General features: G+C 35.9%; 2 protein-coding genes across 2 annotated transcripts in view; one reads left to right on the top strand and one right to left on the bottom strand.

Annotated features, from left to right (window-relative positions):
- LOC127175279 (nuclear factor NF-kappa-B p100 subunit) overlaps positions 1-6,839 on the bottom strand; it is a 28,071-nt gene extending 21,232 nt beyond the window's left edge. Inside the window, exons 1-2 of the mRNA XM_051126253.1 lie at positions 6,677-6,839; positions 111-1,353 (exon numbers count right to left, since the gene is read on the bottom strand). Of these exons, the coding sequence (XP_050982210.1) occupies positions 111-1,266 (1,156 nt within the window). The 5' untranslated portion in view covers positions 1,267-1,353; positions 6,677-6,839. The remainder of the gene's footprint in view (positions 1-110; positions 1,354-6,676) is intronic.
- Positions 6,036-20,553, top strand: glud1a (glutamate dehydrogenase 1a). The gene is made up of 13 exons (XM_051126259.1): positions 6,036-6,589; positions 9,293-9,373; positions 9,465-9,520; positions 9,914-9,977; positions 11,409-11,503; positions 13,245-13,424; positions 14,547-14,684; positions 14,847-14,984; positions 15,116-15,196; positions 16,886-17,009; positions 17,714-17,805; positions 17,895-17,957; positions 19,675-20,553. Exons 1-13 carry the CDS (start codon positions 6,187-6,189, stop codon positions 19,792-19,794), a joined length of 1,635 nt encoding a protein of 544 aa, XP_050982216.1. The 5' UTR covers positions 6,036-6,186; the 3' UTR covers positions 19,795-20,553.
- Positions 20,554-20,659: the final 106 nt, after the last annotated feature.

The following is a 20,659-nucleotide window of genomic DNA, read 5'->3' as shown; positions in this document are numbered from 1 at the left end:
ATGAATTAAAATAAAATCAGGCTTTTTTGGATACTTGACCACGATATTTGCCTGACACAATATAAAAAGTGTTAATTCCTTGACAAATGATGAGGTCTTAGTGGTTTCACCTGTAATGAGCAGAATATCTCCTGGAAAAACTGTCAAAGCCCAGAAAGCTGCTGTCCTCCATAGCACCACCTTCATCTCCACATCTGATTGGTCTGTAACAATCAGCGTTGCTAGAGGTACACTGGTTCCAGCTGAAGCTCCAGTTTTCACTTTGACTTCTTTTAAGTGGCATGGATGCACTACAGCCACCAAGATGGCGTATCGTACGCCATGAGTCTTACATCTGGCCAGCAGGGTTGTAGGCCCACAGAGGGGGGCAGCAACAGTTCTTGCCTTCTGCTCTGTTGTTTTTTTCTGAGACAACTTCATTCTTTTAGACGTAGTGGGACTAGGTGAAGTCTGTGGAAATGTAGTTGGTGAGTCAATATCAAGCCCAACTTCCTTATGAGCCACAGGTTTTTCAGGTATAGCACTGCCTTGAGAGCAGAGGATGCCGTCAGTTGTGATTTCCAGAATCACCCCTCTCTCTTGCTGTCTTTGGCTTAGACTCTCATTATGCCACTCTCCTGAGCTTTGCAAGGTTCCCCCCAAGCCCCTCTCTTCAGGGCTGACCACAGGGCTGTACAATTCTGGGGAACTTACAGAGGTTGAGGGTGTTTGTTTGGGAGGGGTGTGTGGAGAACCAAGAAGAAAGTCATCAGGAAAGTCCGAAGTAGGACATTGGGCCACTCTACCTCGAAGAAGCAATGCTTGGGACTTTGTCCAAGTACTCAGATACTCAGTCTCTGTGGAAACAGGCGATGCAGGCCTTCCATCTCTGCCTTGTCTGCTCATACTATGCGAGGAGAAGCAACTATCTAGGTATTCTGTCACTAATACAGGACACAACTGCTCTTCTTCAACAGACTCTGCCTTTGATTGAGAGCACTGGCAGCCTGATGGAGTGCTGTCGTCCTGTGATATTTCCGTTTTGTCCTCTGTACTCTCAGGTATTCTGTCAGAGGTAACAGCAGATTGCGTTCCACCACTAACAGTCGCAACACACTCATTATCTGTTTGAGATTCTCTAACGGTGTCCTTGGGAATCAACCTGCCTTGACTCCAAGTGAGGTCCATTGTCTTCCATTGTGTTGCCGCTCTCTCTTGCACCTCTTCAGCGAGTGCTTGAGGACACGGGGCACCCAAAAACACGTGAATTTTTGGTTTGTTTGCCATTTTTCTGTCCTTAAGTTGACCGATATTGTTTCAGTCATAACCCTGCCAGACCTTCTACTGCGTATGCAGATAGATTAAAGTGGCCATCTGGAAGAAAATAGAAATGCATACTGTTAGTTAGAACATATAGACACAAGTCCACAAAATTATTAAAGCCATAGTTCAGCCAAAGATGAAAATTCTGTCATTTACTCACGCTCATGACTCTTCTGCAGAAAACAAAAGATATTTTAAAGAATGTTTCAAATGTTTTTGTCTATACTTCATTTTAAGTCCAAAATGGTTTCCAAAACAACACTGGATCCAAATGAGGATTGTATGGACAAAAGAACACAGAACTTTTTTCAAAATATCTTCTACAAAATAAAATAAGTCTTACAGGTTTGGCATTAAATCACTGGGAATAAACATGGCAGAATTTTCAATATTTGGCTAATTATTTACAGTACTGTTGAAGCAGGGGTGCCCAACCCTGTTCCTGGGGATCTACCTTCCTGCAGAGTTTATTTCCAACCCTGATCAAACACACCTGTCTGTAATTATCAAGTGCTCCTTCAGATCCTAATTAGTTGGTTCAAGTGTCTTTGATCAGGGTTGGAGCTGAACTCTGCAGGAAGGTAGATCTCCAGGAACAGGGTTGAGCACCCCTGTGTTAAAAAGTGTTTTCACAACACGTCGTCATTCAGCCATATTTGCAGCACTAAACGTAAACAATGTCACTGAACGAAAGTCACACATTTAGCTAATTATTGCTGCTGAAAATGGTCAGTTATTGTCATGCTTTGGGCTGCACTAATCTGTCGGACCGGCAAAACATCTGGAGTACTGTAGACTGCCAAAAGTTATAACAAATCAAGAAGAAGAGTGCAAAGAACTGTCTGAGGAACAAAAGGTGTTTGTGGTTGGCCAAAGGTGTTTGTGGTTTAGACAGCATAAATTAGCAACGTATTCAGTAGTACATTACCCATCCAATCAATGGTGTTGTCTACATCCGAGTATCACCAGTATGGTCACACCTCCGGGTAACTGAACAAATCATGACTTAAGTGCAAACCCTCTAAAGTTGACTTAAACTTAAACTAAAAGGTTAAAAAAAATATTTTCATTAATTGAAATAAAGCTGAAATCTGATATAAATATTAGATTAAAAACTAAACTAAAATACGTTTAGGTTAAAGTACTAAAATGACTTTGACATAAAACAAACAAAAAGAAAAATGCACATAACAAAAGTACTATAAAGGAAAATAAAACAATGTATAAAACTGAATGTATAAAAATAAAAGCTAATCCAAAAATCTTAATAATATTATGAGAAAATATAAATGATAAAAATCACACTGGCTATCTCTTAAAGTATTATCGAAAACCAAGTACTTATATCTATGCACAGCTAAAATGCTAAATTACAGTAAAGGAGAATTCCAAGCAAGTTCATTGAGGAAGAAAAGCAGGAATCCACTAAAAATTTCCACAGCTGGTGGCAATAACTGAGAGCATTTCAATGTGTCTGTGCAAGTGTGCATTCCTCAGATCAGTTGTTTTCACTTAGCAAAAGAACAAAAACAGCAGTTTAATGAGTGACTCTCCTGAACTTCACCAACCAGAAGATGGGTGTAGGCACCACATGAGCCAATAACAGACCGGTACAGGTCTCTTTCAAACTACAGTGTGACTTATTGCAGACGGAATTTGTAGACTGAGAAAGAGGACCGAAAACAGACAGATTTTCTTGCTTCAGCTAATTCTCACATGTATTTAAGGTGTAAGGAAACATGTCATTACCATTTGGCTTGATGGCTACACCACATAATATTTTTCATTAAATCATGTGAAACCAACATGAATAACAATGTTAGAAAAAACTCAGCACATGTGTTTTCAGCTATTTCTGTCCTTGTCTTGATCTTGGACGCTTTTACAGTATATGCCACTGAAATAGAGGTTATGACATCTTGTAAAAAAAAGTAACTAACACAATTTTACAGAGCACAAACAACTTTTACACAAAAAAGAAATATATATAGAAACAGTATATGACAAAATTAGTAATCCATTGCTGCTGTCCACATACATGATCCTCTGAGGCAATGCAGCATGCACACATTGAGACATTTCCTGGGAGACTGCAAAAAATAAGTACTAACTCTTCCCTGGAAAACAATCAGAGAGGCCATGCAAGAGCTGACCTCCAGAGCAGGATGTATTTCAGGCAGGAACAAATTACAGCACACACAGAGAAGATACGGCATAACTCCCTATGTCACTGTAACCCCAGGTGAAATAAAGGAGTACATATGGTTTCGCCACTTTGTAGCAAAGGAAAAAATAGTAATAGGGCACTTTTTGCCTTATTTAAATCACATTTGTTTTTGTGTGCAGAGAGAGAGCACAGAACACAGGGTCACTGCCCTTGATTATCATTCTGTTCATGTGTCATAGAAGATAAACAACATTCCAAAAAAAACAAAAAACAAAAAAACTACTATACTGAACAACCACTAATACTACACTCTGAGAACCAACAAGTTAAGGTAATGCAAACCATTTGGAGTAAATAAGTCCACAAAAGGAGGATATTTCTTAATATTAAAAATCAAAAAATCTACTCAAATACTTTCTGTAGCTGAGACTTAACTAAATTACATAAACTTCACCTTCTCTCTTGAGTTACTATATCTGAGCTGTAGAGTGCCCACATATAATGTTATTTGGCCCATCCTTGAACTAATCACAAAAACAAACCTGAATCCCAACTGAACATTAAACACTAACACATCTATTCTTATATTAATCTTGTGCAAAAACACACAAAATAACATTTAATTTTAATGTTTACTCTCTTTTAACAGTCTGAATAAAAGCATGTGGACATGAAATTTGCTGTAACTCATTCAGTCTGAGTGCTCATGCAGCTTTTTTCTGTTAGGTACAATGAACTTTCAGTAGCATTCAAGTAAAATTAACTTGTTTCATTTAGTAAATTTGACTTTGTGGTTTCAGGTAGGAAGCAGACACTATGATTTATCAGACCAGAGATATGAAGCTACTCCATCATGGGCTGGAAAAGACCAATAACCCTGACACTAACTAATCACACTCAGCAGGGCCTCTGCTGACCTCATATCTAGAAAAAGCTAGTCTAGATAAGGAAAACAGAATAATCTCCTGCCGTTTACAAGAGAAATAATTACTACTGTTACTATTCACCGAGTATGAATGGATCTCCTCTTTGTTTTGTGTTTGTTTAGCTTCAAACGGGTTACTAGATAAGGACTTCCATTACCACAAGTAAAGTTATGACGAACTGGGAAACCGTTGTAGTCCTTATAAAGCAACTTTCAACTTCATGTTCAAGGTATGACTGGGACATGAAAGTCTCTTAATGTAATGTTAAGCACGAACCTTATGTTACTCATGGCTGAAAATGCAAATTCTCTATAAAAGCACATCAGCCATAACGAGAACAATACTTCTTTGAATTTCTTTTAAAGTACACCACCAGTCAAATGTTTTGGCACAGTAAGATTTGTAATGTTTTTTAAAGAAGTCTCTTCTGCTTACCAAGCCTGCATATTTGATCCAAAATACAGCAAAAGCAGTAACAGTGAGAAATAGTTATAATAATATAGTATATAATTAACTAATAATAATAGTATAATAATTAACAGCATAAATGTAATTTATTCCTGATCAAAGCTACATTTTCAGCATCACTACTCTAATCTTCAGTGTCACATGGTCCTTCAGAAATCATTCTAATATGCTGATTTGCTGTTTGAGGAACATTTACTATTATTATCATCATCATCATCAATATTTAAATACTTGAGTACATTTTTTCAGAATTCTTTGATGAATAGAAAGATCCAAAGATCAACATTTATCTGAAATAATTTTTTTTTTTGTAATATACAATAAACCATTCAAAAGCTTAGGGGGAACGAAATTATAGAAACTAATACTTTTATTTAGCAAGGATGCTTTAAAATGATCAAAAGTGATGATAAAGACATTTACAATGTTACTAAAGAGTTCTATTTCAGATAAATGCTGTTCTTCGGAACTTTCTATTCATCCAAGAATCCTGAAAAAAGTTTTCAACATAATAATAATACATGGTTTTGAGCAGCAAATCAGAATATTAGAATGATTTCTGAAGGATCATGTGACACTGAAGATTAGAGTAGTGATGCTGAAAATGTAGCTTTGATCAGGAATAAATTACATTTATGCTGTTAATTATTATACTATTATTATTAGTATTATACTATTATTATTATTATTATTAGTATTATATTATTATTATTATACTATTATTAAAAATTCAGCTTCGAAATCACAGGAATAAATCACATTTAAATATATACTCAAATAAATGCAGGTTTGTTGCTTATTTAAAAACATTAAAAATCTTACTGTTCAAAAACTTGTGACTGGTAGTGTAGTTAACTGTGTTATTCAATGGCATCACTGACATTCAATGGCATAAGTCTGTAAAATAAAAAAATAAAATAAAAAATAACCATTTCTTAAATCCCCTTCTATTCTATTCTGTACAAAAAATACCAAACCATTTACAGTACACAGTATCTCAAAAAACATTTTAAACATTTTTAAAGAGATATTACATACGTTTAGCCAATATTTATTTAATAGACACCAGCAACTTTAATATTTGCACATATTTTTCTCAATACTTTATTCCTAAGTTCCTGCTCACTGAGCGCCTCCCAGCATGAGGTGGAGGCACGCCTGCCTGCCGTTTAAAACAACTCACAAACACTACTCAAGCTGACACTTACTAGAAGAAGGAGGAGCCGTGGTGTCCGTTTATGCTCCCCGTCCCACCCTTGACACCGTCTGTTTTAGTTTTTTCTTCTTTGTAGATAATATTAGTTTGTGTGTTAGTTTAAAATCATGTATAGGTATCTGGGGGAGCTCGTCACCCGCGCAGCCGCTAGCAGTGCGCTGGCCTCGGGATGCGTCGACTCCGCTTTGCCTGCTTCCTCGACTCTCATGCGGGTTCGCCGTTACAGCGAAGCCGTGGGAGAGAGAGACGATGACCCTAACTTTTTTAGGATGGTCGAGGGTTTCTTCGACCGCGGAGCTTCTATTGTGGAGGACAAACTCGTGCATGATCTCAAGACGAGAGAAACGCCCGAGCAGAAGAGGCACCGAGTCCGGGGCATCCTCAAGATCATCAAGCCCTGCAACCACGTCCTGTCCGTGTCCTTCCCCATCAAGAGAGACAACGGGGAGTGGGAGATGATCGAAGGCTACAGAGCTCAACACAGCCAGCACAGGACGCCGTGTAAAGGAGGCAAGTTTATGCTTTATTTACATTGGAGTTAATAGGAAGCAGTCGCGCTCCCGAGAGAAAACATGCAAACTAAAACACATCACTTACCTGTCAGAGTATCTCCTGAAGTTTTGCATCGGGATGACGCGATTCTGCGTGTGTCCAACACATTTATTTACACTCTTTGTCTATGTAATTTGACTTAGAGTGATAAATGATAGGCCTTGCGTGCCATGAACTTGGAAAAAAAATCCTGTGTCGCGGTTGCTCAGCAGCGACACTCTGCGATTATTTGCGTGCGAGCGTTTCTGAAAATTGACAATAAAATCAATTTGCAGGTGTTATATCAAAATGCAGCTTCATTGCTTTATCTGGTCCAAGACTTCGACCATTAGAGCAGTCATTAGCTTGTCTAACGTGTACATTAGGTAGTCTAAAATGGTCACTAGCTGGTTTGTTGCAGTAAATGAGCTTGTGCCCATCTTAGACCAGATAGAAACCAACTAAAGCGTTTTAAAACGTAGTTTGACCACCGTACAAACCAAAACAAAATGCTATACAGGCTAATGACCAACTTTGACCTGTGAGAATCCAGCTGCATGTATCAAAATACAGCTTAAAATGAGTTTTCCAACATTATAAACACTCTATACATTCCATATACAATAAAATGCATTGCATTTAATATTTTATAATACTTAGGAGAGTGGAACAGCTTTCATAAAGAAACTTCCTGCATTGCTTTACCACTTTATGTTTATGTTTATGCAGTATTACAGCAGGAATGTTGTCTATCCTGTTCATGTGTTTATTTTATTGAGTAGTTCTGCTCTTTTCTTTATCTTAGTTTTTTTCTCGCATCATATCAATTCCAGATTTATCTTTACGGAGATATTTGTGTACTTTTTGGAAGCTGTGAACTCCTTTATCATCAGTGGAATGTGCTTGTGTAAGAGCTGTTTTTATTAAGCATGACCTATTCTGGAGTTGTTTGCTAGGCCTTTACATTTTGCTTCGTCAGGACTGACTGTGCAATGCTTTATTAAGGAAGGGAGGTGGAAGCCCCCCAGGGCAGTTTAATCTCTCTGCAGTTTCCTTGAATAGATGCTCCATCCTATCAGCGTTTTCAGACTATTTCCCCCTTTTTAAAACTAAGACATCTTCACTTTAAACTGGAGACTGACCGAATGCAAAAGATAACTTGCATCCTATTTACTTTAACCACTTTTTTAAATGGTCTAAATTGCAGGTGAGTTAGGCTAAACTGATCAACAAATGCTTGGAAAAGATCTTATAAGGTACACTGCTTGATCTAATATTGATTAGATTCAGTGGGAGCTTTCAGTGAGACAGTCACTGATTTGATGGCTAGATTAAGTTAGTTTAGTCAATGTTTTTACCGTGAGGTCTAGTAACTGGATAACAAGATAAGTTTTTGCATCTTGTGTGCTGGAAAGTCTCTGATTAAGCTTATGTATAAGAGACCTCATAACCAGTTTTAATCGGGGAGGATCTCAAAGTTGGCTAGTTTTTTGCTTCAGAGTTTATGTCTGTATTTTATCCTGTACTGTTCTTCATTATATCTGCTTTTATGGAGATATTAGGAAACTAGGAAAAGAATAATATGACCTGCTATCTTCTGTTATTTGATTAAATAAAGATTCAGCAAAACATGCATATAATAGAAAAAAGGATGCAGACTTTGGACTCGCTAAAAATATACAGTAGACATGCTTATTCCACAATATGCATACAAAAGAGCCAACGAAACTACTTTTTGAGATTTCTTACTCCCTTAATCACCAATAAACTTGGGAAGGATGCTTCTTCTTTACAGGGATAGTTTACCCAAAAATTAAACTGTTCAAAACCTGTATGCTTCTTTCTTCTGTTGAGCACAAAAGAAGATATTTTGAAATATGTTGGTAACCAAACAGTTGTGGCTAGCCATTGACTACCTTAGTGTTTTTTTTCCATACTATGGAAGGCAATGCCAACTGTTGAGGGTGAGTAAATGATGACAAAAAATTCATTTTTATGTGAACTATCCCTATAAATCTGCACTAATTTGATTTGATGTTAGTAGTGATTTGAAATGAATTACTAGCTCATCATCCATGAATTCAAGAAGTTTGACAGTGCTGTCTAAACAGCGCTTTTGAGTCAATTGAAAACAGAGATGTTTAGTTTGGGGTAGTCACACTGGTTTTAACCACACCCTGCTTGGGCCTTGCCTAGATTTTCTTCCCTTATACTTTAGTGGAGAGAGTGAGTCATCACACTGGTTGTTTTACTGCCTGTCCTGCCACACAAAATTTCCCCTTCCAGAACTATAGAGCATTTGAATTTGAGTCAGACCTCCTACTCTAAACAGCATATTGCCCAGATCTTCAGTGCCATTTTAACTGATATTCAAGACCCACCTTTGCGGTGGACAAATATTTAGCAGCTTCCATTCTATTATTTATTCTATTTTTCCCAAAAGAGCGTTAAAATGGCCTAAAATGTCTTGAATTATATAAGCACTCAAAGAGGTTCTCACAGCGTTGTTGTCTATAAGCTTTAATCAATAGAGAATTTCCTGTCTTAGCGTTATAAAACAAGTTAAAAAAAACACTAAATTGCTTGTGATTTATGTTGATGCGTGTTCAATGACTTAAGTGATCTACAGATATTATTTGCATAGACCTAAAGTCTAATGAGTGCACTGTTGTGTTTCTCCAGGTATCCGTTATAGCACAGAGGTGTCGATGGATGAGGTGAAAGCTCTTGCCTCACTAATGACATACAAATGTGCAGTTGTAGGTAAGTTCTTGCTTAACGTTGTCTGTTTAATTGGTTGTGGTTGTTAGTTTGAACATTTAATCATTCAGATGAACTGTGAATCTCTCAACAGATGTGCCTTTTGGAGGAGCTAAAGCGGGGGTGAAAATCAACCCAAAGAATTACTCTGTGAGTGTTTTCTTTAGATTCTCTGATTAAATATACTTTTGGAAGGTGGTAAGAGACATTACCTTATAGTATTACAACTATAACGTTCATGCAGAATGTCTAGATGTGTATTTTCATTGTCTAGAGTTTGTCCCCTATAGATAGTTTTGAAGATTGTTCTAGAAAAAGCAGTAAGATGTAGTGTTTTTACTAAATGCGTTATTGCAGAGATATTCAGAAACTCTAGAACCAACCAGATTCAGAATGTTGTTTATTTATTGACTCAGTCCAGTGTTCGGATGTCTACAGCTAGAATAAAGAATGCACATGCATTGCTTTCTTAATGTATACTTCCATATTGTTATTCACATTCTAGTCACTCATATCCCACCATTTTTTGTTTTCCTTACACAGGACACAGAACTGGAGAAGATCACAAGAAGGTTTACTATTGAGTTGGCTAAAAAGGGTTTCATTGGTGAGTTATGAGTAGACACAAACTAAATCTGCTCCCAAGTTCTGCAAAAGCTCAGCAGAATTGAAATGCACATCATGCACAAACGTCTATGCATCCCTCATTCCTTGTGGATGTTTATGGAATAACTCAATTTGACCCAATTTGATTATGCATTCATCGACCAATAAAAGCTTAGTCCTCTGTTTAACACATTTTAAGATTCATTTAGTAGAATTCTATAGAATGTCCCCTATCAGTGCTGAAAATGCTAAATAAAAAAATACGGAGTCTGTCAGTTTTTATTTATAATAAACAGTAGTGTCAATATAGAAGGTTTGCACTTACGTCACAGTTTGGTCAGGTTCCCGGATGCACGGCCATATTGGAGATACTTGCATGTAAACAACAGCATGGATTGCACGGTTAACATACTACTGTATATGTTGTTCTGCTAATTTATGCTGTCCAAACTACGGAACAAATGTGTGGAAGCTGCTAAATCATATAGAGAAGGACTTAGTAAGCAGAAAAGGGCGCAATATTTTGATAAACAAAAGTTAATAGGTGGTAAAGATACGTACGAGCAGTATTAATTAAGATATTAGCTTAATATTTCACCTGCCTGACCAGAAATGATAAGAACAAACACGAATGTTGTCAAGATTCTTGCCCTGGAAATCCTGGTTCAGTTTGGCCAACCACAAACGCCTTTTGTTCCTCAGACAGTGTTTTGCACTCTTCTCCTTGATTTGTTATAACTTTTGGCAGTCTATAGTACTCCAAAGGTTTTTCCCGGTCCACTAAGTACACCCCAAAACATCACAATAATTTACCATTTTCAACAGCAATAATCAGCAAAATTTGCATGTTTCATTTAGTTCAGTGGCATCGTTTACATTCAGTGCTGCCAATATGGCCGATTGATGATGTGTAGTGAAAACACAGTGTTTGTTGATCCCAAATAACATCCGATTAGCATATTTTGCTATTTAGACTAGAATGAAACATGAATTCAATGGCAGATTAAACTGCAACACAATAACACGCAGGAACAATAGTTAGCATCAGATGGCACAGTTAAGATTAACAGTCAGGCTGCTATTGACACCAGTTCTGGATTGCAAGTTATTTAACCTGTAGCCAAAAGCCTAGATAAGCTGTATTCATATTACAAAAATTCAAAGAGCTTGTAATAGAGCCAACTTTCCTTGGGTTGTTGGTGTTTTTGACTCTGTGCAGGATTCCCACATTGTACTGTAGCTTCTCTCATGAAACTGTGCAGTGACACAAGTTGCAACAATGTTTTATGAATGTATTATTACATAATAAATTATGTTTATAATGTATTTTATGATGGGCATTAATTGTGTCCAGATATTTGAGTTAAATATCTGACCCATGACCATGGGAAGGGAGGATCAGTAGCAAACTCCTTTCTGTTTCCTGTGTCAGGGCCTGGCATTGACGTTCCAGCCCCGGACATGAGCACAGGAGAAAGGGAAATGTCCTGGATTGCTGACACATATGCTAACACAATGGGCCATCATGTAAGTTGAAGAACCTAACCAAGTGTTCATATAGTTTACAGCAGGTTTGCTCAAATTAATTTAACCCAAACCACTTAACATATAAAGTACAAGACTGTTTTGTATGTAAAAATGCATCTAGCAGCAATGTTGTTGTAATATTTGCAGTTGTCTTTTTTCTTAAATCTCTTTGTATAGCGAACAATGATTAGTCTTGTCTTCCATGCATATATTTAACTATTTACAGTTGAGGTCAAAAGTTTGCATCCCCCTTTTCAGAATTATTAAAAATGTTAATTATTCTACCAAAATAAGAGGGATTATACAAATTGCATGCTATTGTTTATTTAGTACTGACCTGAATAAGATATTTCACATAAAAGATGTTTACAGATAGTCCACAAGAGAAAATAATAGTTGAATTTATAAAAATGACCCAGTTCAAAAGTTTATATTCCCTTCATTCTTAACACTGAGTTGTTACCTGAATGATCCACAGCTGTGTTTTTTTGTTTTGTGAGTTTAGTTGTTAGTTGTTGAGTCCCTTGTTTGTCCTGAACAGTTAAACTGCCCGTTGTTCTTCAGAAAAATCCTTCAGGTCCCACAAATTCTTTGGTTTTCCAGCATTTTTGTGTATTTGAAGCCTTTCCAACAATGACTGTATGACTGTATGAGCCAGGGGGTAAAAACTTTTTACATTTGAAGATCAGGTTAAATTTAACTTATTCTGTCTTCTGGGACAATCTTCTGAAGCCTTTGAAGGGCACTACTAAATAAAAAAAATTATTTAGGCAAATTAAGAAAAATGTACACATCTCCACTCTGTTCAAAAGTTTTCACCCCTGGATCTTAATGCATGGTTTTTCCTTCTGGAGCATCAGTGAGCGTTTGAACCTTCTGTAATAGTTGCATATAAGTCCATCAGTTGTCCTCAGTAAGTCATACTATGGTTTTGCATAAATAATATGCAGTCTTCATCAGGATAGAAGACACATTTCATAGCATAATATCGTAGATAAATGCTACACTCTCAAAAAGCTGTCAGTTGGGTGGTGCCTTTTCGAAAGATACAAATATGTACTATTTAGGTACTAATATGTACACTTTAGGTTCTAATGTATACTTTCAAGATACTTGTATATACACCCTTTAAGGGTAAATAAGTTACGTATGTGTACCTTTTGAAATGGTACCACGCCAGTGATAGTTTTACACCTTTTTTCTGAGAGTGAGGAGAGAGTTAAATATGTGCATACAGAAAATTTGATGCATACATTGTCATGAAATGGTGCAGTGATTTCTATTATGCTTTTACACATATTGTAGCTATTTTTAAAAATCACACAGGATATCTGTAAGAACTGTGAAACAGATTGTGGCTATGTTGGTGATTTAGTGCCCAGAGCCTTTTCTGTCCCTGACAAAAAGCGTGGTGTTTATAGGACTAAGAGAACAAAGCACCCTTGTGTATTTCCACTGTCTACTGACAGACTCTTTCAATACAGTCTGTCCTCCCATGGCAGTCACTTGCTTTGTCTAGGTAGCCGTGACATTCTGTCCTATTTGTGAGCTGCCCTGTAGCGAGATGAGTAAAAGAACATGAGAATATATACTGTAACATCAATAGGACCTTATACTGAATACTGATAACACTAAAATCTCATAGCTTTATGCCTCATGATTAGCTTTACAGTTTAGGTTATTTTGTTTAAATGCATACAACATTCTTCTAATGCTCAGAATTATAATTCTTCTTTATCAGGATATCAATGCTTTTGCCTGTGTTACCGGTAAGCCCATCAGCCAAGGTGGAATCCACGGGCGTATATCTGCCACTGGCCGTGGTGTCTTCCATGGCATTGAAAACTTTGTCAATGAGGCTGCTTACATGAGCCAGCTAGGCCTGACCCCAGGGTTTGGAGACAAAACATTTATCATTCAGGTATGTGTACATCAATAACAAATAAACCACACTTCTAGTTTATGACATTATGCCTTGATTTATTTTAGTCATATCAAAACAGTTGGCTGATGATGAATTGTTCTTGTTATGCATTGGTCCAAAATGCACTGGCAACCCCAAACTTTGTTTTTTTTAAATATGATTTAGTATGTTTATCTAAAAGAGAAAAGAACTACTGTATATTCTGCTGCTTGCATGGTGGAACTTACAGGCACCTTGTCCATTATCTCATGACTCTGTGCCGGTCGTTAGTGCAAGCTGACATGGATCATTCTGACTTTGCTTATCTAAGGACTTTAAATATTCAGAATGTGCTTTTAGATGCTCAATCAATATTTATAAAGAATGCTTAAAGGGGAGTGAGAATGTTACACTTCCTACATAATTGATTAAAAACTCTTTAATTTTACTATGTGTTGCGAAACTTCATTATAATGTCAGAGAAATAATATATTGTAAATACACACGTAATTTAGAAGTAATTGAGACAGGATGTAGGATTTTTCATGTGGTATATTTATTAGATTAGTAAGGGGAAATTGTGCTTTTTTTTTCTTCAAGGACAACGCGAAGAGCTAATATTCTCTTTTTGCAGCATGAACATTGTTTAGCTCATTCATCTGCTACTGAATACAAGCAGAAATAAGTTATTATTAGTTAATTATTATTTTAAGTATTTTATTTTCTTTATTGGTCTAAGTATGTGTAAACAAAATATATAACCACATAAATTCACTTAGTGAATTTCACTTAGGTAAAATTTTAAAAATATCAAGATATTGAATGTCTTTTTATAGTGAATATATTTTGAATTAAGTTTTTGTAACATTAGTATAAAGCATACATCTAAAAATATAGTTTGATTAAACTATGTGTCAGTAGAGTAAGAAAATGTATGTAATTCAATTTTTATTATCTTTAACTTGAACTTGTTAAGTATGTCTATGTTGTTTTAGTGATGTTTAGATATTTGAACTGATGTTTAGATATTTGAACACACAAATACTGACTTTGTTTTGCAGTGTATTTAGATGTTTAGCAATGTTCCTGCACTGTCAGTATAAAAAAAATTGTAATGCATTCTCTTGATTTCTGTGGTAGGGTTTTGGTAATGTTGGTCTGCACTCCATGCGTTACCTGCACCGTTACGGAGCGAAGTGTGTGGGTGTCGGAGAGCTGGACGGAAGCATCTGGAACCCTAAAGGCATCGATCCCAAAGAGCTGGAAGACTATAAGCTGGTGAGTGACTTTTAGAGTGACATTCTTGCTGAAGCTTCAGAGCAGTGTAAGAATATGCACTGTAATGCAGCCACCTTGTGGTAACTGGTGGTAACTGCATGTACTAAGTGCAACCCTAAACAATCTAATTGTATTAATACATCACATATTCTCGTTTTCCAGGCCAATGGCACTATTGTTGGCTTTCCTAATGCCACCCCCTATGAAGGCAACATCTTGGAAGCTGAGTGTGACATCCTGATCCCTGCTGCAAGTGAAAAACAGCTTACAAAGAAAAATGCCAACAATATCAAGGCCAAGGTTAGAGGTCAACAGAGTCAGCCATAACAATAATCCTTTTAATCTAGATGAGATAGTGATTGTATTATGCAAGAGAAGCTGGATTGAGAATATGAAAGAAAAATGAATAACATTTTTTTTTATTTTCACAGATCATTGCCGAAGGAGCTAACGGTCCCACTACCCCTGAGGCAGACAAGATATTCCTAGAGAGGAATATCATGGTGATCCCTGTACGTTTCCCAATCCTGAATGTTTTTTTTGTATTAAATCTAAGTGTACTAGCCCAGTGGTTCCCAACCAAGTTCCTGGAGGCCCCCCAACACTGCATGTTTTCCATGTCTCCTTAATGAAACACACCTGATTCAGATAATCAGCTTATTAGTGCAGACTCCAAGACCTGAAATGGATGTGTCAGACAAAGGAGAGATGCAAAATGTGCAGTGTTGGGGGCCTCCAGGAACGTGGTTGGGAACCACTGTACTAGCCAATTATACAATATTTGATTTTTTTGCATATATGGGCTATTTTACAGAACTGGTGCAAACTGCTGTCCCACAACCAAAAAAAAAACACATTTAAGAAGCATTTAAGTATTCAAATCTTAGATGTTTATTAAGATCTTTGTATCAGTAATGTTTACAATATCAGTAAGCTTAATATATATAAAATCATCATTTATTGGGTACTTTCAATTGGGAGGTGGCTGTCCCGAACCTTAACCCCTGAATTTCAACTTATAAAAATGTTATTGAAATAATTTTTGTATTTTTTTCCCATTGTTATTTTTAAAATGATCTTTTTAATTCTTTTAAAAAGTGAACAGTGTTTGTTTTAGTCTATTGGCTGAGACTGATTTGAACTAAACCCATAAATTTGTGATCAGGAAATATTCCTGTGTCCCCCTCTCTCATAGCTACAAGGTGTGAGTAGATAGGGCTCATTTTGGATCATTTTGGGGTAAATGTGTTCAAAAGTCTTTAAGGAACGTCACTTCCAAACACCCTTTTTCTGCAATTAAGCACACTTTCTTTGGAGTTATTCCATAACATTTAATTTTATCTGTATACTGCACCACTGTTCAGCTAGATAACTATGTGCTGATTAGCATTTTTGAGCTAGGTTCAAAAGTATCTTGTCACTACCGAAACATTTGGTGGAGTTTGGATTGTTAATACCGAAACACTCATGACCGAACCATGTCATCAGTAGTACAGTTATGCAAATTTTTAGTTTTAGTTTTAGTGTTTTAGTTTGCAAGTTAAAATTCTGTAATGTGCTAATTCTCTACTAAAGTATTGCTGTCAATACCGAAAATGTTTAGTCATTACCGAAATGGGATGTTTTGTCAAAAATGAAGTATACTGAATTATCAGCTAAGATGTTATGATAGTTTTTGGTTCAGTGTATATTCAAACTAATGTATCCTTAACTCTGAAATCAGTATGATCAACTTTTTGCCTTTTACAAAGAAAAATTGGATTCAAAATACAACAAATCTCATAATTTACACTTGAAATGCTGTTAGAAATTTAACTATAATGGGTTTAACTCAGAAAAAAATAATAAAATAGCAAAAAACAATATTTACAATTTAGATGTAACCAAAATCTTGATAGGTCAATGTAACCCTATTATTATTATTACTGTGTTTCAGTAGTGACAAATTTTGGGAGAGGAGAAATATTCCAAAACTTTCTAAAAATACAATATGAGAATTACCTGCACAATTACTAGAAATGTGTAACTTGGATATTATACAATTTGCAAACCAATATAGTTTTTTTTATATATATATATATAGTATTTATTGTAATAAAATTAGATTTTTTCCCCCTTTTTGACTACTTTGATCTTGGCTTTAAAATAGCTTTTGATAATAAAAGGATATTAAAAATAAATAAATAATTATGTGTATACAGGACATGTACCTGAATGCTGGAGGTGTGACTGTCTCCTACTTTGAGTGGCTGAAGAACCTAAACCACGTCAGTTATGGCAGACTGACCTTCAAGTACGAAAGGGACTCAAACTACCATCTCCTTAGTAAGTCAAAAATGTATTTTCTAGAAACTAGTGTATACATGTAGTAAAACTGCAATGCTACATACATAGTCAACATACTAAAGTGTTTGCTGATATAAATCTCCCTAGCAATGGTGTGATTGTTTGCATATCAATTATCAGTCTTGATGTTTAGTTGATTTAGTTCTCTGGAAGGGGTTGTTTTTCATTTTTTAATTGCTCTAAATTATGTTGATGTTAAGGCGGGCTACAATAGGTCGTGCTATTTTTGTTCACTTTGTTTATTCTGCTCACACAAGCAAATGTAGTGAGATTGGTGTCCCCTTGAGAGTATCTGGGCATGCTTGCATGTATATACAAAGACACAAACATGCTTTGTCCCGCCTTTCATCCGACTGGCCTAAACAGAAACAGGGGCAAACCCAGACGAACACTGTCAATAATCGTCCATTTTCAAGTGTATGTTCTGTGTAATGATCTCACTGTAATATGAAAAAGCTGTTGAATGGTGTAAAGTTCATTTTAGCATATTTGTACACTGAAACCATGACACCATACTTTGTTGCACTGTTTATAAAATATTTAACTAAATCACAGATCTGGGCCTCAGAGAAGCTGTCAGAGACAATAAGCGTTGTTTCGGGAAGAATAGCATTTGAGCATTATCCTAAATTCATGTGTCAGTTTGCTCATTGCTAATGGGGATCTAATGTGTTGTTTGGCAGTGTCTGTCCAGGAGAGTCTGGAAAGGAAGTTTGGGAAACATGGTGGAGCCATACCTATTGTTCCCACATCTGAATTTCAAGAAAGAATTGCTGTGAGTAGAAATGCTCTTGTTGCGTATAATTTACATTTTGTTAAATGAGAACGCCAAACCTTTATATGCTTGTTTTGCTCATCTGGTAGGGAGCTTCTGAAAAGGACATTGTGCATTCTGGATTGGCTTACACAATGGAGAGATCTGCTAGAGTAAGTAAATATATAAGATTATACTGTAAATATATTTTTAAATGTATACAATTATATACCAATATATATTATGTATTATGCCTTGATTTGTATATATATGCTGCTGCATATACACTGCTGTTCAAAAGTTTGGGATCAGTTAGATTTTTAATGTTTTAGAAATTTCTTATGCTCATCATGGCTGTGTTTATTTGATGCAAAAATGCAATATTGTGAAATATTATAACAATGTAAAAAATAATTTATTTCTGTGACCAAAGCTGAATTTTCAGCAGCATTGCTCCAGTGTTCAGTGTCACATGATGCTTCAGAAATCATTCTAATATGCTTATTTATTATCAAAATTGGAAACAGTTGTGCATTTTTATCATGATTTTGATGAATAAAAAGTTAAAAAGGATTTATTTAAAATAGAAATCTTTTCTAACAATATACAGTACCGTTCAAAAGTTTGGGGTCAGTAAATTTTCGTACTTTCTTTTTTTTTTTTTTTTTTTAATTAATACTTTTATTCAGTAAGGATGTGTTAGATTGATAAAAAGTGATATCAAAGACTTGTATTGTTTATAAAGATTAATATCTTGAGTAAATGCTGTTCTTTTTAACTTTTTATTTATCAAAGAATCCTGGAATCCTGAAAAAAGTATCACAGGTTTCCAAAAAAATATTTGGCAGCACAGCTGTTGCCATCATTGACAATAAATCAGCATATTAGAATGATTAGAATGATCTGAAGTATCAAGACTGGATTAATGGCTGATGAAAATTCAGCTTTGCATCTCAGGAAATTAAAATAGAAACAATTATTTTATATTTTAATAACATTTCACAATATTACAGTTTTTTTTGTGTGTGTATTTTTGATCAAATAATGCAGCCTGTAAGTATAAGAGACTTACAAATCTTATTGATCTCAAATTTTGAAGGACAGTGTATATTTTGAAAATCTTTTTCTGCTACACCAGTCTTATTAATAGCATCAGACCCTGGTAGACATTCAGATTATGATTAATAACAATGAATCAATAGTCACTTAATCATTACTGTCCCTGCTTTTGGTTGTGTTAGATGGCATCTCACATCTCACCATAAACATTTAATGTCATACTGCATCAGTGCCCTTTCAGCTCAAACTGAAACATGCAAACAAACGGATTCTCTTACTTATTACACACCCAGCTACAGCTTTTGTGTGAAACTGGGATCTGGTAACCAGAGAACAACATTTTTGTTCATGTGTTATTGTTCATGTCAGTCATGTGTTTCTGAATTGGAAATGAGATCCACCCCATTAAATGGATTCTAAATCATTCACCACACCCAAAGATGTGTGGATCATTGAAACCGTCCGTTAGAGGATCTGCTCAGTCCACTATGTTGGCTATAATTGTTTATTGCACTGCTTTAAGCTATTTTTGTTGATATTTTTCAGTATTAAACAGAAAGTAAATTTTTTTATAATAAGCTTTTCAATATCCATCTTAAATAATTTTTCTTACGGAGCTCAATTGTGTATTCTTATATTGGCTTCTCCACAAAGGGCACATGCAGTGCCTCCCTAAAATTTGACCAAAATTAGGTATTTTTGAACATAATTAAGATTCTAGTCTGTCTGTGTTTAGGCTAGTTTGATGTATGAAGAGCCTCTGTGATGTAACATACTGCTTCAGGAATGCTCAGGTTTTTTTTTTCTCATAATTCATCTCTCCTCTTTTAGCAAATCATGCGCACAGCCAACAGGTATAACCTTGGGCTGGACCTGAGGACAGCGGCCTACGTCAACGCCATTGAGAAAGTCTTCAAAGTGTACCATGAGGCTGGTCTTACCTTCACATAGACGGTTGTATTATTCACTTGACTCTGTATATCTGAGTCTGTTCGTCTGCACAGGCCCGAGGTCTATCACTTAGCCCCTTCAGCTCCTCACGTTTACATTTTATACGACCAAATATATATGTCATATCATTTATGCATGTGGTTACCAGTATGCATCTTTACAACCCTCTGGTCTTTTCTAGTTTATCATCCTTTCAAATATTCATGGCTTTTAGAAAAGCTTTAAAGCCAAAGTCCCTTTAATGTACTCTCCTTGCCACGTTTCAGAGCATAGCGGGAATGTCTCGCCAGGAAACACTGATCTTATCTTATCTTATTTTAAAGCTGTTTTGTTTTCTTCAGATCCTGTGTTAATGAAGCTGCTGCATATTGAAAACACATTAAGCCTTACAGTCACAGCCGCACATTGTTGTTTCTAATACAAGTTTCTAGAATTTCTAGTTGGATAATTTTTTTCCCCACCCACTTTGACAATTATGGTCGAGTGGGAAAGGGATTCAGGATGAATCTCAGGCTTTTTATACGTTACCAAAATGTTGCACATAAATATCTAGTTTTGCTGCTCCTTGGAACAGTTTTTAGTGATAACCCAAAGCTTCCTTTGTTTTTAATTGTGTCCTTGACCTTAGTACTATGCGAATGGTAGGGCAAATGTTTATTTTCATCATCATATTAGCACTTAATATGAAACAGCCTTTAAAAAAAACCTTTGTATTGCCTTTTTAAATTGTCTAAAATTAATAAAATGTAAATGAAAATGTGCAGTGTGTCAGCTGTTTTACTGGGTTAATTCTCTTTGTGCCTTTAAAATAGTGCAGTGCGGTTTGACCAAAAATCTGTATCCCCCCCTTCCCTTTTTTTATAGG

This window comes from Labeo rohita, chromosome 13 (assembly GCF_022985175.1).
Source record: "Labeo rohita strain BAU-BD-2019 chromosome 13, IGBB_LRoh.1.0, whole genome shotgun sequence".
In the NCBI taxonomy this organism is placed as follows: domain Eukaryota; kingdom Metazoa; phylum Chordata; class Actinopteri; order Cypriniformes; family Cyprinidae; genus Labeo; species Labeo rohita.
This window is presented reverse-complemented; position numbering and strand designations above follow the sequence as displayed.

Bases quoted from the DNA above. Each gene is read 5' to 3' on its own strand.
- glud1a (XM_051126259.1), top strand. From the start codon at position 6,187: ATGTATAGGTATCTGGGGGAGCTCGTCACCCGCGCAGCCGCTAGCAGT. The intron at 13,425-14,546 runs GTATGTGTACAT...TTTCTGTGGTAG, and splicing joins ACAAAACATTTATCATTCAG to GGTTTTGGTAATGTTGGTCT. The intron at 17,010-17,713 runs GTAAGTCAAAAA...GTTGTTTGGCAG, and splicing joins CTCAAACTACCATCTCCTTA to TGTCTGTCCAGGAGAGTCTG.